Source organism: Perognathus longimembris, chromosome 3 (genome assembly GCF_023159225.1).
Source record: "Perognathus longimembris pacificus isolate PPM17 chromosome 3, ASM2315922v1, whole genome shotgun sequence".
NCBI classification, from domain to species: domain Eukaryota; kingdom Metazoa; phylum Chordata; class Mammalia; order Rodentia; family Heteromyidae; genus Perognathus; species Perognathus longimembris.
Genome location: NC_063163.1, coordinates 110,802,062 through 110,819,611, shown reverse-complemented (window position 1 = coordinate 110,819,611; position 17,550 = coordinate 110,802,062). Strand labels below are relative to the sequence as shown.

Sequence of the window (17,550 nt, the reverse complement as noted above, 5' to 3'; positions counted from 1 at the left end):
TGGTGCTGGGGAATCAAACCCAGGGCTTCATATGCAAGCAAACACTCTTGCCACTAGGCCGTATTCCCAGCCCTCTACTTTTTTTTTTTTTAAACCATCTTCTCTACATTTTTGTATATGTTTGAAATTTTTCATAATACCATATTTGAAAATGGATGGGCCTAAAGCAAATCATGTTAAGTGAGGTAATCCAAGCTCAGAGAGAGAAACGGTCCCTCTTTTCTTCCATATGTGGAAGCTAAATCTAAAATACATGGGGACATGATAAATTATACAGGACTCTAGACATTCACACACAGTGAAACAAAAGGAGAATACTCTTAGGGGAGGAACACAAAGGCACAGAGGCCTATGTGCCTCTGATCATGTAAAATAATATTTATTGAATTGACCTCCAGGAAATGGGAAAAATTAATATATTTGAGATTTGCTTTAATATTCATGACGTCTGCTGAAGTAGAAAGAAAAATGCAGGCATTTTTTTTTTTTGTAATGTTGTAAACCTGACTTTCCTTTGAGAGGACTTGAATAGTTTTAGGGAGATTTTTGGGAAGGGACTTTTGGAGCTAGTAACTGTACTTGGCCATTTCAATGTGCAAACACCAAAACATCACTCCACTACTCAGTTGCTCTTCATTTTACTTACTGCAAATTATAGAGTCCCAGAAGTCCCATTCCTCGAAAATCTGTTTTAGGATCATCTCCTTGGAAACCAATTTCACACCATTGCTTAGAAATCCGAGCTTCCAGGGGGGTATTGGGCTTTAAGAATTTCCATAACTGGAGGCAAAAGAACAGAGAGGCGTGCTGTTGATTATATACACTTCTAAATATCCTTTCCCATCAGTGGAGGTAGTGGGAGTCACATTATTCACAAAGGAGCCGCAAAGCTAGATAGATGAAAATATATTACAATTAAAGATGTGTCCTCTTCTAATTTCTTTTCTTTCTTTCTTTTTTTTTTTTTTTGCCAGTCCTGGTCCTTGGACTCAGGGCCTGAGCACTGTCCCTGGCTTCTTTTTGCTCAAGGCTAGCACTCTACCACTTGAGCCACAGCGCCACTTCTGGCCATTTTCTATATTATGTGGTGCTGGGAATCGAACCCAGGGCTTCATGTATACGAGGCAAGCACTCTTGCTGCTAGGCCATATTCCCAGCCCCTCCTCTTCTAATTTCTATAATAATAATTCTCAAAGTATGGGCTGAAGACTCGTTGGGGGCGTTTGGGCCTGGGCGAAAACAAAAACAAAGACAAAACCAAAATACAACTTCATAATAGGAACAAAAAGTTATTTGCTTTGTACTCTGATCTCAGGAGTGAACTGTGAAATTTTTCCAGAAAGTGCATGACATGTCATGATGTCATTGCTCTAATAGCAATAAGAGATATATTGGGATATTTTAGTGTTTTAACCTTTCTAATAAGAAATGAGGTAGACAAAGAGACAAATCATCTTTTGTATTTAAAAAAAGCTCTTTGGAGCTCTCTAAAATATGTAAGGGCATAAAGATAAAGAACAGTAAAAAAGGAGGACATGTATTATCCAATACCAGAGAAAATCCTTTCCTTAACTTTTTGTCAAAACATTAAGCATCCTGGCTTGAAGTTTTTAGTCTAGAAAACTTCAGGACTCTTATGTGTTGTTCAGAAATCTCCCTCCAGCAGAATTTTAAAAGAAGGAAGGATCCTAATGGTTATGGAGGAATTAAAAGACCATCATTCCCTGACTTATGAAATGGTCACCCCTCTGTACAGCAACTTAGTAATAATAATAAAATTATATTTAAAAAGTTTATCATTGCCCAAGTTTGAAATGACATGTCCCAATTAGATTTCAGAAAAAAATGACTATCCTCCAACTAATTCAGTAGTAGAGTCTTTGCTTTGTTGCTCCCTAGGTGGGTGAATCAGACCCTGGAATAAAGTAGTTATAGTTCTCTTATCTCTAAAATAAACATTTATGCCGGACACTGGTGGCTCACTCCTGGAATCTTAGCTACTCAGGAAGCTGAGATCTGAAGATTGAGGTTCAAAACCAGCCTGGGCAGGAAGGTTTGTGAGATTCTCATCTCCAATAAACTACTCAGAAAAAGCTGTAAGTGGTACTGTGGCTCAAGTGGTAGAGCGCTAGCCTTGAGCACAAAGAGGCTCAGGGACAGCACCCAAGCCCTGACTTTCAAGCCCAAGGATTGGCAAGAATAAATAAACAAATAAAACATTTATGACTTGTCTGCCTAGTGGTGACAATCAAAATTATAATTCATGCATACTTAAATCATAACCATTGACAAAAGTTATATCCTAAAGACACTTGATAGTTAAACAAACGACAATAACTCATACGTTTGCCCTTGTGCACCAGCACACATACCAGACCAGCTAAAGATGACGCATGGCGGGCATTCATTCATTATGTCATTCATTCCTTATGAGAGAGGATTACTTGTTGTTTGTGATTACTTCGATCAGTAGACAACCTTTCCCCACTTTTATTCACCTCAATTTCCATCTGAGGTCCTTATGTGGGGTGCTATCCCCATCAGAAAATGGGGAAAAAAAAAGAAAGATGGAATTCAGCCAGCGGGTTAGCTAAAATTAAGCAAGGAAGAAACCTAAGAAGAAAACTATTGCCAAGAATGAGGCTCCTTTAATTTTTAATGATTCACATCAGAGCCAGCACTAATTAGCAGAGACAAACGAATCATCTGTTTAAGTGCTCACATACACAAAAACATACACTCCTTCACACAGCCATGTAACTGGAGACAATTTTTTTAAAAAAAATTACACCTTTTCTTGACATATCTCCATAAAACAAAGTTAAGGCACCAAAACAAACGTTTCCTTTTAGCTCTGTTGCTGATTCATTGAATTCTGGGGTAAAACAAAGAAACACTCTAATTCTAAAATGTATCTATTTTTCAGAAATAAATGTAAAAAATAGTTTGGATGAGTAGTTCTTTTTTTCCCCAGTCCTGGTACTTGAACTCAGAGCCTGGGTACTGTCCCTGAGCTTCTTTTGCTCAAGAGTAGCACTCTAATGAGGGACAAGGTAACAAACAGTACAAGAAATGTATCCAATGCCTAACGTATCAAACTGTAACCTCTCTGTACATCAGTTTGATAACAAAAATTTGAAAAAAAAAAAAAAAGAGTAGCACTCTACCACTTGAACCACAGTGCCACTTCTATTTATGTGGCACCGAGGAATCAAACCCAGGGCTTCAAGCATGCTAGGCAAGGACTCTACCACTAAGTCACATTCTCAGCCCATGGATGAGTAGTTTTAAATATTGGCCTTGATCTTCTTTCTTAGTTTCTAGACCTCAAAATTCAGTGTTTTGAGGAAAAGTGTTATTGATGTTTTATTATGTTCCATAAGCTCCTGAAAGATTTGTAAAGATTTTCTTTGGCAGCCAGGAGTACTAATAATTCTCTATTATTTTTCTGACAGTTTTAACATACTGAATATAAACTTATTCCTCTTCTTTGAATAATCTCCAAAATAAACATCATTAAGATCTTGGGCAATTTCCCCACAGAGTTATTGTTTAAATAAAAACCAACCTCAACTTCTCTCATGTAGGTTATAAGTGAAAAATAAGTGAAAAATACCAAGATTTTCTTTGATTAATGCTATTTCTCCTACTGGCTTTCAAACCATCTAAACTTGATCCAAACAAGAGAGCAACCCCCCACTCCCCCACCCCCGCCCATCATCCCTGTGGTTTTCTCACATTGCAAAAGTAAGCTAGCTTTAAAGTTTTTTGTTTTTTTTTTTTGGTCAGTCATAGAGCTTGAACTCAGGGCTTGGGTGCTGTTCCTAAGTTTTTTATGCTCAAGGCTAGCACTCTACCACCTTTCCAGTTTTGTAGTAGTTAATTGGAGATAAAAGAGCCTCGTAGACTTTCCTGCCCATGCTGGCTTTGAACTTTGATTCTCAGATCTCAGTCTCCTGGGTAGCTAGGATTATTCGTGTGAGCCACTGGCACCCAGCTTGAAGTTAATTTCTTATATGAATTAATTTGATGAAAAAAATTTACCTCCAAGCTGTAAACCATCAAGAAAACCCGGGGGCTGGGAATATGGCCTAGTGGCAAGAGTGCTTGCCTCCTACACATGAAGCTCTCAGTTCGATTCCCCAGCACCACATATATGGAAAACGGCCAGCAGGGGCAGGAAAGATTGTGAGACCTAATCTCTAACCACTAGAAAACTGGAAGTGGAGCTGTGGCTCAAAGTGGTAGAGCACTAGCTTTGTACAGAAAAGCTCAGTGCCTGGGCCTTGAGTTCAAGCCCCATGTCCAACAAAAAAAGACAAAAGAAAACCCAGTCTTAACAACCACTCTCAGTGTCCATGTCTTATCTAGCTTTGTAACCCCAGCATCTGGATAGAAGCCCGGAACACCACACATGCTTGGCAAAATAGTGACTGAAGGGAAGGACTGAAATGTGTTAAGAACTAACCTTCAAGAGCATTTCCTCATGTTGGGGGTTCTCAGAATCGTAGGGCTCTCTGCGCAGCTTTTCCACGTCTGCAATAAGGTTTCTGTAGCCTACGATTTGCAGGAGGCAAGCCTGAAGAGAGATTCCCAACCTAAAGTGTTCAAAAATAGAAGAAACATGCATACACAGGAATAACAAAACATTCTTGAGGTATGTCCTCACTTTATTCATGTATTCCTGATTCAACTTTTCATATATGCATAATATTCAGGAATTGGTTCAAATATGGTCTTGGTAATGGAATTACATTCTTCACATGGCTAGGTGAAGAAATGCACCAAGTTTCTTTTCTCAGTTTGGCTTTTCATAGGCTAAAGTGATCATTTGTTCAGCTAATTGTTCTTCATGAAGGTGACTTGAGAGTGAGAAATAGAAAATTACAGGTAGAACTCGGGCCCCTCGTGGTTTGAGCCTGTAATCCTACCTACTCAGGAGGCTGAGATTTGAGAACAGAGGTTCAAAGCCAGCTAGGACAGGAAAGTCCGTGAGACTCCTATCTCCAGTGAACAACCAGAAAACTGGAAGCGGTGCTGTGGCTCAAAGTGGTAGAGCTCTCTAGCCTTGAACAAAAGAGCTCAGGGACAGCACCCAGGCCCTGAGTTCAAGTCCCACAATCAACAACAACAACAAAAAGAAAATTACAGGTAGAGATAGTTGGGTAGATTAGAATTTCTTCAGAAGGATGTGTGAGAAAAAGTTAACTGAATTCACATGATGGCATAAAAAAAAAAGTGCCCATACTATTTCATGCTTAGGTATTCTAGCTACATTCTTCAATCATTTATATTTTTTCTGGTTCAAAATGATCAGGTAGTAGTAATTTTATGTAATACTGTTCAATCTATTTTTTCTCCTACTGTACTCACTCAATTGGAACATTTTTGATGTGGTGGTAGTTATTACATGAGATGGTAGATTTAAAAATGGAAGCAACAGATCTGAGGATTATAGTACTTCAAACATAAAGGGAAGGGCCAGCTGGCCAGCCAGGGACACTAAACCTAAATAAAATGATGTGCTCCATTAAATGGTCTTTGTTATCTAGTAGTTCAATCAAGTGATTGTTGAGAGTAGCACAGATCACCCCCAGAAAATCAGTGTAAGACTGAGGAAAAGGTTAGTTTTGAGGAAAAGAAGAAAGTGGAAAACTAAGAGGGAACAAGAGAAGCCAATTAAAATCTGGTCTATGGCAATTTTCTATATAGCTACAGAAAATCTTATCTGTGGCTATACTGTAGCACTATAAATAGGCCTTGAAAGGAATGGAAACGAAACAAAATGAGGCCATTATTAGTAAGAGCTTTATTATTTAAAATGTTTTCTCCATGCCTAACCTCTCATTTTTCTTGGAAAAATATTTAATTTTTTAAATACAGGTTTTGTCAATAATAGTTTGGGGGGGGAGGTGCTGGAGTCACACAGATATGTTAAAAAAAACACCTAATCAAGTATGTCACATACTACCAATACCTTTTTCTAAATGAAATAAAAAAATAGATGAGAGAAATGCTTTAGAATGCGAATTCTACATCTTATAATAGAAAAGATACAAAAATGATTTGCTGTTACATCTAATCTAATCTCTAAATGTCATTACACGACTATTATGTCTCTTCTGCTCCATTGTAGACATATATATATATATATATAGTGTGTGTGTGTGTGTGTGTGTGTGTGTGTGTGTGTGCTATACTGGCCCAGAGGCTTGAACTCAGGGCCTGGGCACTGTTCCTGAGCTTTATTTGCTCAAAGCTAGCACTCTACTACGTGTGCCACAGCTCCATTTCTGGCTTTTTAGTAATTAATTGGAGATAAGAGTCTCGCAGACTTTCCTGACTCAACTGGCTTTGAACCTTGATCCTCAGATCTCAGCCTCCTGAGTAGCTAGGATTATAGGTGTGAGCCACCAGTTTCTGGCCCAGACCTATCTTTGGGATCAGCCTAATTTAGAATGAATTACTTTCTTATCACTTCCACAGAGGAATAAAATGTCAGCAAATTATATATATGTATACATATAGTATATAATTAAAGTAAACTTAACATCTGAATGAAGAAAAGGCCGCTACTTAGATGAACTGGCTTCAGAAGGCTGGAAATTCAGTTTTTGTGATGAGCCTTCAGGGTGCTTGTATCTATCACCCTTCCAGGAGACAGACCTATGTCAAGTCGTAAGTCTTAAGGGACTGTACTCAGCAGTCCCTTCAAGTTGGCTACCTGTCTTTGGCTATTAAAAGCTTTTCTTCTGGGCTGGGGAATATAGCCTAGTGGCAAGAGTGCCTGCCTCGGATACACGAGGCCCTAGGTTCGATTCCCCAGCACCACATATACAGAAAACGGCCAGAAGCGGCGCTGTGGCTCAAGTGGCAGAGTGCTAGCCTTGAGCGAGAAGAAGCCAGGGACAGTGCTCAGGCCCTGAGTCCAAGGCCCAGGACTGACCAAAAAAAAAAAAAAAAGCTTTTCTTCTGGGCTGGGAATGTGGCTTAGTGGTAGAGTGCTTGCCTACCATGCATGAAGCCTTGGGTTTGATTCCTCAGCACCACATAAACAGAAAAACCCTTGAGCTGTGGGCTCAAGTGGGTAGAGTGCTAGACTTGAGCAAAAGCAACTCAGGGACAGTGCCCAGGCCCTGAGTTCAAGGCTCAGGACTGGCAAAAACAACAACAGCAACAAAAGCTTTCCTCCTTTGCAATTAAAAGCTTTCCTTCATAACAAAATATGAAGTTCTCATGTATGTATATTGAAAGGACAGCTTGATTGTTACAAACCTAAAACTGTTTCTAAGTATACATATATTTGGAATTTATTCTACCAAATATCCTTAGACCCACATTTCACTATAAAAAATTGCTGTGCCCAATGGTAAAATGAAATGCTAATTTTAAATGTCACGAACGTTGCCAAATGCATTTGAAGACTTCCAAGATGAGAGGAATAAATTATAAAGTTCTAAAGTCTTTAAATGAAAAACCATTTCTTCCTCCCACACATGTCTGTCTTTTTGATAAGCAGGTAGGAAAACTGTCTCCAAGATGCTCAGCCTGTTATGAAAGAATATTCATGAGGGCACTGAAGGAATATTCTAGATGCAGCAGAATCAGCTTAGGTACATTTATGACTTGAACATTTGCAGTGCATGCAAAACAGGCACTGAACATAGTGGTTGTTGACAAATGGGTTTTCTTTATCCTACCTTCCGCTCTTAGGGGCATCTCTCCCTTATGTTCATTGTATTTGGGGAGTGGCAAACAACACAGTGGAAGTATAAAGTTGCTGTCACTTACAAACACAAAAGGCACCTTCTGTCTTTATCCTTCAAGTGAAAGTCAGAAATGCTTGTGATGGTTATTTTAGGAAGAGAGTGAAGTACTTAGGACACAAGGAAGGGGAGAGATAAGACAGGAAATGTGTGGCTAGGTATTCTGTATTTCCCACATATTCTTACTGTGGATTTACGTCAGGGTTAATATTTTTCAGTTCCATGATGTCTTCGATTGTTTTCTCAATGGCATCAGGGTGAACGCTCACTGAAGTCTGCAGCAGCTGGAAAAAAAAAGCTTCCATCAGTTCCCTTCAGTGTTACCAGTGGCTTAAAGAGTGTTTCCTAAGACAAAGCTTCTAGTATTTAAGTTTAAGCTGTTATTGGTGGTGGTGGTCATGGGGCTTGAACTGGGGGGCAAGGGGGTCTGGGTGATGTCCCTGAGCTCTTTTGCTCAAGGCTAATGTTCTACCACTTTGAACCACAGCTCCACTTCTGGTTTTCTGGTAGTTAACTGGACATCAGAGTCTCTTGGACTTTCCTACCCAGGTTGGCTTTGAACCATGATCCTCAGATCTCAGCTTGCTGAGTAGCTAGGATTACAGGCATGCATCACCCGAGCCTGGCTTGTTTAAGCTTTTATAGGAAGGCACCTTCCCTGCATTTTTAGCCAGCGTCAATGAAATCATGCAATAACTTTTCATTTTGACTGATTTTTGTATACTTTGGTATCTTTACAATTGAGGTATTGCTATTTTCCCAATTAAAAGGTATTTCATATAACACACCCAAATGCATGCACACACACAAACATACACACACACAGAGCTTCTGTTTTTACTGATGAGTTGGGTTTCAAGTGACTTATATTGCAACATTATAGTTCCTTTTCCTCATATAACATATTTCATAGAGTTACTGGACATTATATCTATAACTGAAAAGCAAGGCCATGGGGCCACAGTCTTAGGGCTGAAAAAAAATGAAATAAGATAAAATTATCAAGAGAACAGATTTATCTTTCTTAGGTGGATGTTGATTGGTAGCTGATAACTCAGTTGGCTTCTTTGATTTGACTGGAAAGTGTCAAGTATAACATTAAAAAGGTTTTGAATAATAAAGAAATATTAGAGATAATGCTGTCGCTCTCTTTTAGGACTATTTAGTTGTCATTTGGGAAGTAGTACAAATAGGGATAATTCAACAATAAATAACAGATGCTGCTGGGATCTGGTGGCTCACATCTGTAATCCAAGCTACTCAGGAAGCTGAGATCTGAAGATCACAACAATTTGAAATCAGCCTAGTCAGCAAAAACATGTGAGATGCTTATCTCCAATTAACCTAACCGAAAAGCCAGAAGTAGAGCTGTGGCTCACATAGTATAGTACCAGCCTCAAACTAAAACAACAACAACAAGAAATCCTAAGGGATAGCATCCAGGCACTGAGTGCAAGACCTAGTACTGGCACACGCATGTGCACACATACACAAATAGATGCTTCACTTCTGACATGTAGTATGCTGCTTTGTGACTGGCAAATGAGTCTTCTCAGTGGACACTAGTGTTCATAGTCGATCTATTCTTTTGCTTCTTGAAATTGTTTGTAGGATACAGTACAAGCCTGTTAGTAAAAAAGTTATTGAAAAAAAAACAAGAAAAGAATTTTGCTTACCTTACTCTTTGAATCCCTCAATGATGTTTCTGTTAAAACAGTAACCAAGAAAGTCATTGATAAACGGTCTTTTATGAGTGGCTTTCAATAATAATAATAATAACTATTATTTTTTTTTCCGGTCTTGGGGCTTAAACTCAGGGTCTGGGCACTGTCGTTGAGCTTCTTTTGCTCAAGGCTAACACTCTACCACTTGAGACATTTCTGGCTTTTTCTGTATATGTGGTACTGAGAAATCAAACCCAGGGCTTCATGCATGCTAGGCAAGCACTCTACCGCTAAGCCACATTCCCAGCCCATGGCTTTCAATTATTTACTTGAACATCACATTGTGGCCTCCACTCAACCCACGGGGCAGTTTGCTTACACCTTAGAGTTCCCTGCTTACCGATTTTCATGGTTCTGGATGCTCCTGGCTTGGTGTTGTAGCAGATGCGTTGTAGTTCACATCTTCCTGTCAGTTTTCTCATTACGAATTTCAAGCAGCGCCACAAAAATTTACAGTAAAAATACAGGCACACCTGGATGAACATTCTGTGAAAAACAAAAGATACCACCCTTCCAACAGAACTCTGGAAGAGAACGGAAGAGCAGCCACCACCAGCGAGAAAAGAAGTCCAGAAAGAAACAGCCATTAGATTTCTGAGTGCTGCAAGTACTGTTTCTAATTCCATGTCTTTAAGCAATTGATTGTGCCAGTGTTGGGGCTTGACCTCAGGGTTTAGCTTCGGTCCCTAAGCTTTTTTGCTCAAAGCAGATATTCTACTACTTGAGTTACAGTTCTATTTCTAGCTCTTTAGTGGTTAGCTGGAGATATGAATCTCATGGACTTTCCTTCTGCCTGGGTTGGCTTTGAACCACAATCCTCAGCTCTCAGCCACCGAGTAGTTAGGATTACAGGAATAAATCAGTTCCTTCAATATTTTTCATGTTAAGATTGCCCCATCCTTAGACAGGGAAGAAGGAATTCTGTTCTCTCTTCTCTTGGACATCTCAGATGGTCTTATTTTTGTTCAAGCCCTTCCTGAGGTCAGGGAACTCACTCACCCCCTTTGCCTTGCTCCTGTGCTTTAACTCCTCCCTGCATTTTCCCTCAGGCATGGCTGTCTTCCTCAAGGACTTGGCAATGTGGCTACCCTGCCTTGTCTGCTGACCAGTCCCCAAACCTCTTGCACTTGCTGGAACATTGCCTCATCAATTTGCTGGATAAACACTTTGACTTTTAATTCTCTTGGAGGAGAATCAAACATTGGCCAGACAACATTCTCTGATTTGAGCCTTTCAGAAACTGTCTCTGGAGAAGTCTTTGCTTGGCTCTTGCTCAAGAACATTTTCTTCATGCACACTTTATCTACCTTACTCCAATAAAGCCTCGACACCTTGGAGTTAGAGTGTCACTGATCAGATATGTACATATATCTTCCACTTGTGAATTTGTCTTTCATTTTGATTTCTAATTTTTGTGTGTGTGTGTGCTAGTACTGGGGCTTGAACTCAGGGCCTGGGCGCTATCCTTGAGCTTTTGTGCCCAAGGCTAGTGCTCTCTTCTTGAACCACAACTCCACTTCTAGCCTTTTGTGGTTAGAGATAAGAGTCTCCTGGACTTTCCTGCCCAGGGTAGCTTCAAAGTGTGATCCTCCTGTCTCAGTCTCTTGCGTAGTTAGGATTATAGGTTGAGTCACCAGCACCCAGCCTAACTTTTACTTGGAAATAAATGTAAGCACCTACTAGTTTACCGTACTGCTCAGGGTTTCAAAATACCTCAAGCTTTAGCAATAAAGATGGTCCATCAGGAGGAACTGTCATCCAACCCAGCTTTTCTTTATACTGTGTGGTCCTAGGAAGAATTATTTTCATTACTTCTTATTGGTTTCATTTCCAAAACATGTGTTTTTCCTAAAATGCTCAATAATTCCTTCTAGCTCTAAATAAAGGTGATTCAGAGTCACTGATATCAATAATAATAGGTAATCAATAGCTTCAATAATGTGATTTATTCCCTAAGTGAACAACCCCTCAGCTGTATACATTTCTTCAAGCTTCTTTGGTTGCAGTATTTTAAACAGCTTTGAATTCAAACTAAAATTTTTAATAGTCTTATTTATATAAGGGCATGGCGTCTGACAATGCAAAGGGAATTGAAACAGTGTAAGCAGCCAGGCTGATACGTGAAGATAACAGCATGAAATATTTGCAGACAATAACTTCACAATCTACAACATCTTTTTTTTTTATTAATTAATTTATTTTGCCAGTCCTGGCGCTTGGACTCAGGGCCTGAGCACTATCCCTGGCTACTTTTTGCTCAAGGCTAGCACTCTGCCACTTGAGCCACAGTGCCTCTTCTGGCCTTTTCTATATATGTGGTGCTGAAGAATCAAACCCAGGATTTCATGTATACCAGGCAAGCACTCTTGTCACTAGGCCATATTCCCAGTCTCCATGTACAATATCTTATAGCATGAGAAGGTCCATGATGTAGCAAGGATGGGCCACCCTCCCTGCCCCCATTGCCAGTCTGTTCATTAGGACACCAGCTCTAAATCTCCTCAGAGAATAGGGCTCTCATCACTGGTTATGGATGGTATTATAGAAAAATGTTACAAGTAGTTTCAAGTACCAAGGAATACATATGAAATGATCTACTTTTTTTTTAAAACAATAAAATAAAATAAAGCCAGGTGCTGGTGGCATCTGCCTATAATCCTAGCTACTCTGCAAACTGAGATTTGAGGATTACAGTTTGAAGGCAAGAAAGTCCAATTAATCACCAGAGAACCAAAAGTGGAGCTGTGGCTCAAAGTAGTAGAGCTGCTAGCCTTAAGAAAAAAATACTTTGGGAGGATGCCAGTAGCTCACGCCTGTAATCCTAGCTACTCAGGAAGATGAGATCTGAGGATCATGATTCAAAGCCAGCCCAGTCAGGAAAGTCCATGAGACTCTTATCTCCAATTAACCACCAGAAAATTGGAAGTGGTGCTGTAGCTCAAAATAGTAGAGCACTAGCCTTGAGCTGAAGAGCTCAGGGACAGTGACCAGGCCCAGAGTTCAAGCCCCACAACTGACCAAAAAAAAAGAAAAGAAAAAACACTCAGGGATGGTGCCCAGGCTCTGAGTTCAAGCCCCAGGACAGGCACTTAATTAACTAATTAATTAAATTAAATTCAACTTTTAATAGTGATGTATAAACAAATGAGAAAAAATGTCTGTCAGGTTATACAACAAAAATATCACCTGTGATATCATTCACAATAGCATTATTAGTAATTTCTATTTTCTTTTTCTAAATAAAATATGTGCTCCTTTTTCTATCATATATATGTATATATATATATATCTGCATTGTTTAGGGAGAATGAAGTTTGTGACAAAAAAATCAGAAATCATTACAAAGTACCTATAAAAATGTCTTTGTGGGGGCTGGGAATATGGCCTAGTGGCAAGAGTGCTTGCCTTGTATACATGAGGCCCTGGGTTCAATTCCCCAGCACCACATATACAGAAAATGGCCTGGTGGCGCTGTGGCTCAAGTGGCAGAGTGCTAGCCTTGAGCAAGAAGAGGCCAGGGACAGTGCTCAGGCCCTGAGTCCAAGCCCCAGGACTGGCCAAAAAAAAAAAAAAAAAGAAAAATGTCTTTGTGTACACAGTTACTATAAATCAACTACATTCTGCCTGAAAGACAAAATTTTTTTTTTTTACTATATTGCAAAGCCTACTATTCAAGTCAAATATGTTTTAAGATCTGTTAGGATTTAGGTTAACAGCTTCTAAAAAAAAAGTAACTCTAAGAATAAATTTAGCGGAAAAACTTAATTAAACAAGTGAGAAGATTTTATAAAATCTCAACTTGTTCTTTTGGAAAATGGTCTTCATTTTCCCAACTATTGGATAGCTAAGCCAGAAAACAAAAAAAAAAAACGATTGAGCAGTAGTGTTGTTAACTGGTCCCCTGCCAAATGGCAATGATATTAATTACTGGTAGACATTATTCCTGTTATTAAGTAAAGGCTAAAAGCTTTCCATGATGTCTGTGCAATTTTTGCAAATGGCCTTCCATGTGGGCCGGTGCCAAATGAGGCTACTGCTTAAGTCTGTGCCTAGAGACTCGAGCACTGAATCTTCCCAGACACAAAGGTTCTATTAACTGTTTACCAACTGCTGTAGTTTGGATTTTCAAGGTTCCCCAGAGGCTCATGTGTTTTAGGCTTGGTACCCCAAGTGGCCTTATCGGGAAGTGATGGACTTTAAGAGGTAAAGCCTAATGAGACGTCTTTAGGTCACTGGGGACATGCCTCTGAAAAGGGTTGTGAGATGCCATCCCTCTCTCCATTCTCTGGCTCCCTGCCCATAACACAAGTGGGTTTTTTTGGTTTTGCTATTCACTGCCTTTCCACAGTCTCCAATAGTGATTCTTTACTCACTACTGCTAAGGTCTGTTAGAGTTAGGAAACAACAAGGAAACCTACAACACTAGATGGAGAAAATAATGGTGACCACTTCTATTTTTCATCACTGCATGAAAAGTAGAGTTGTTTGTATTTGTTTGTTTGCTTTTTGAAATCATGGCTTTTTAAAAACCAGTGCTCAAAAGGAAAAAGTTGCTGTAGCTTCCTAAGATGACTTGCTTAAGTCTGGGGAGAATAATAATAGCCTCCTATTCACGTCCTTTTCCCAATATTTTCTGTTACTGCTGTTTATTAATATGCTGTGGAGTGAAGTTTATGGCTGACTTCACAACAGCATTCTTCCATAAAGCAATTATGACCGTGTCTCTTATTGAACATTCATTCTTTAGCTTGAACTACAGTAGTGAACCAATAAAAATTATTCAAAATGGATCCTATCTCTGCTGACACATAAAAGCAAGCTCCTGTCTTGTGGTGCTTTGTTATAGGAATGCATTCAGCAAGGAGAGGAACTTCAGAAACAGGGGGGTTCCCCTAGAACCACGTAGCGCCCTTGCTTGAGGGTAAGGGGTGTGGTACCTGAAGTGCAAACCTATTCCATCATCTTAAATTTGTGAGTCTGGCGTCTTCTTTTGGAATAAGGAGAGAAAAGTGGCTTATTTTGAACAATTTCAATGAATGTGCTAGTGAGAGTCAGTTCTTGCTTGAAGGAATCCTGTAATAAATAAGAAGTACACTATGGGTGAGAAAAGAGATGTATATTTTAAAAAATCACAGTTGTTGGCTCAAACTACAGTTTCCCAAATGAAACACTTTCCAACTAAATGGCCATAAAGAAAAGACAGCTGCCTTCTGAAAAGTAAAAATTAAGAGGATTGTTGTGGAGATACCTATCATAAACCACAGCTATTCAACTTCTATGGCTGGAGCAAAGGCCACTGTTTTAATATTTCAGGGAAATTTTATCTGTAGGCTTAGAGAACAAGTTGGTCATAGGATAATTAAACTATAAATAAATGACTAGTTTACCCTTTTCCATCCAAGGGAAAAAAGATATAGTTTTATCTTAATAACATCACTAAACAAGTTTTTTTAAATCCAGTACTCCAAAGGATGAATTTTATAAGATTTATTTTTAAGTCACAGAATTATATTGCTTTGGATATCTGTGAAGGAAAACTTCAAACACATTATTCAGTGACATTTTAAATTTATTTAAGTGTAATCTCCAATGTAAGCTCTTATTGGTGAATAGCATATTTTTAAAACAATTAAAATTAAACAGAATATAAATAAGGGTTAGTCATTAGAGGGAAACACTAATCCTCTATCACTCATTATGGGCCTAAAGAAAATCTTCTACCAGGAATAAGGAATGGACCTTTTGTTATTATACATTTGCTCTAATATGTTTAAGACCATTTTAAATCACTGGGTTAGAGGATCGTAGCAGTATTATAAGTAACTTAATTTCTATTGAATTAAAGTCCTAGAGGAGTTGAAGGAAAATATTTTAGATGAATCGAAAGGAATGGTGAAAATGAAGGAAGTTTATTCATCCATGGACACACACACACACACACACACACACACACACACACACACGAACTCACAATGTTGTGGATCATGACAGTGGACATAGTCAATGTATGTAAGCCAAGAACTTAATTGTTTCAATGCATGTGATGTCTCTGTATAAGGTACCCACAGTCTAGTGAGGAAAAATGGCAGGGAAAGTTGGAAAACCAACATGATGATTCTAGGTCATTAGAGAGACAGAGAAGATAAAGCACACCTCCTCCAAGACTGGATAGGAAGGCCAACCTGATCTTACAGGAAAGTGAAGAAACACTTGGACGATCAGCATATCTTACTTCAGTACTAAAGTGAAGACTCGAATGAATAAGTAGATGAAACCCGACATATTTTGAGTGTCCACAGCTTTCATTGATCTTGCTCACGCTCTGTAGGAGGGGTGTGATAAGCTATGATGTGGCCAATGCACTGGCCTTGAACATCCAAGGGAAAGCAAAGGGCAGGAGAGCCGGGACACAGAGGGTGGAGCAAATCCAGCAACAGCTCCAGGACAAGCTGCAGAGTCTGGGAGGTCCCCTAAAAGATATTGCTTGAGGGGCTGGGGATATGGCCTAGTGGCAAGAGTGCTTGCCTCGTATACATGAGGCCCTAGGTTCGATTCCCCAGCACCACATATACAGAAAATGGCCAGAAGTGGCGCTGTGGCTCAAGTGGCAGAGTGCTAGCCTTGAGCAAGAAGAAGCCAGGGACAGTGTTCAGGCCCTGAGTCCAAGCCCCAGGACTGCCCAAAAAAAAAAAAAAAAAAAGAAAAAAAAGAAATTGCTTGAACTCAGGGCCTCACACTTGCATTCTACTACTGGGGCCATACCTGCATTCATTTTGGCTTTAGGTATTTTTCAGATAGAATCTCCCACTTGACTCTCCTATCTCTGCCTCCCCATAGCTAGGAGTACACGGTGTATACTACCACACCCAGTTTGTACTTTGTGACAGGGTCTCTCACTACTTGAGGCCTGATTGGTCTCAAATCATGGTCCGCTTGGCTACCCCCATGGAGGATGAACATGGTCATTGTCATTTATTTGCATATATGAAAACACAACAATAAAATCTGAGTTCACAGATACATCTCTCTGTGGGCTTCTAGGTAATATTGAATTCTTCTCAGTGAAAGTCAGCTCCTGGTTTCTCATAATATATTTGTTGAGCTCGGGAATTAATACCTGATTTATTCAGGCTATGTTGATATAAACTTCTCTCATTCAAATACAAGATTGCTAGGAGGGATAGAGCCCAGGGAATAAACAATACTCTATTTCTGAGTTTGCAGAACTGATTATTCCTGCTTTTCCTTCCACATTCCATACACATGACTGTATAAGGAATACACAGCCTAACTTAATAGACAAGCATTAGGAATATAAACTAAGATCCAAAACAATATGCAATTAAGGCTGGATGATGATCAAACTTGCTTTCATAGTTTTAAAACCAGGGGTTAATAAAAAAACACTCAAATTTCTTAATATGTAATCTGTCATACTAACTTTAATCCATGCCAAATGATATTTATGAAATATATGTGCCAAACAAGAACAGGAAAGTTTGTGTCAATATGTATGAATGATAAAGATAGGCTTGTTCCATTGTCCTTGGTTTGGATCTGTGCAAATTTATATCAGTAAATCCTCACATCCCTGTGCTAAATAATCTCATGCAAATTGATTCTAAAGTGGAATTATTATTACCTCCACTAAACACGCTGTTTCAGGTATTCAATTTAAACAAGAAAACTGATGGAAGATGAAGCTACAATGTCTTCCTAAAATGGCTGGTTTTGAGGCTCAACTTTTTCTAGAATAAGACACTAAAGAAAAAATTCCATAGTAAAAGTCTTGGCATAGATTTTTATCACCACCATCACAGATTTTTAAAAACCTCTTTTTATAGAAAGAGCTCCAGATTCTAAGCTTCAACTCACATCGAAGCTTTGTATTACAAACACAATTCTGTAACCCATGTCTACCCAGAAGGCATTTATAAATACCAATTTTTCATAAATGTATTAACAGATTGGTTAATTACCATGACAACCAAGAATTTACCAGGTCAAATACTTGGCTGGCAAATGTCCTAGTGATATTTTTAACATCTTTTTAACATGGC

The 17,550-nt window shown here is 39.1% G+C and overlaps 1 protein-coding gene across 4 annotated transcripts in view; it reads right to left on the bottom strand.

The window, feature by feature from the left end:
• Elmod1 (ELMO domain containing 1) overlaps nucleotides 1–17,550 on the bottom strand; it is a 56,295-nt gene that overhangs the window by 16,295 nt on the left and 22,450 nt on the right. The window contains exons 3-8 of one of the 4 annotated variants that reach the window (XM_048343776.1): nucleotides 14,428–14,563; nucleotides 9,831–10,014; nucleotides 9,443–9,471; nucleotides 7,953–8,050; nucleotides 4,469–4,598; nucleotides 647–780 (exon numbers count right to left, since the gene is read on the bottom strand). In XM_048343776.1, coding sequence (XP_048199733.1) covers nucleotides 647–780; nucleotides 4,469–4,598; nucleotides 7,953–8,050; nucleotides 9,443–9,471; nucleotides 9,831–9,975 — 536 coding nt within the window. In that variant the 5' untranslated portion in view covers nucleotides 9,976–10,014; nucleotides 14,428–14,563. Of the gene's footprint in view, nucleotides 1–646; nucleotides 781–4,468; nucleotides 4,599–7,952; nucleotides 8,051–9,442; nucleotides 9,472–9,830; nucleotides 10,015–14,427; nucleotides 14,684–17,550 lie in introns of those variants that run through there. The other 3 variants (XM_048343775.1, XM_048343777.1, XM_048343774.1) reach the window with 3 other exon arrangements.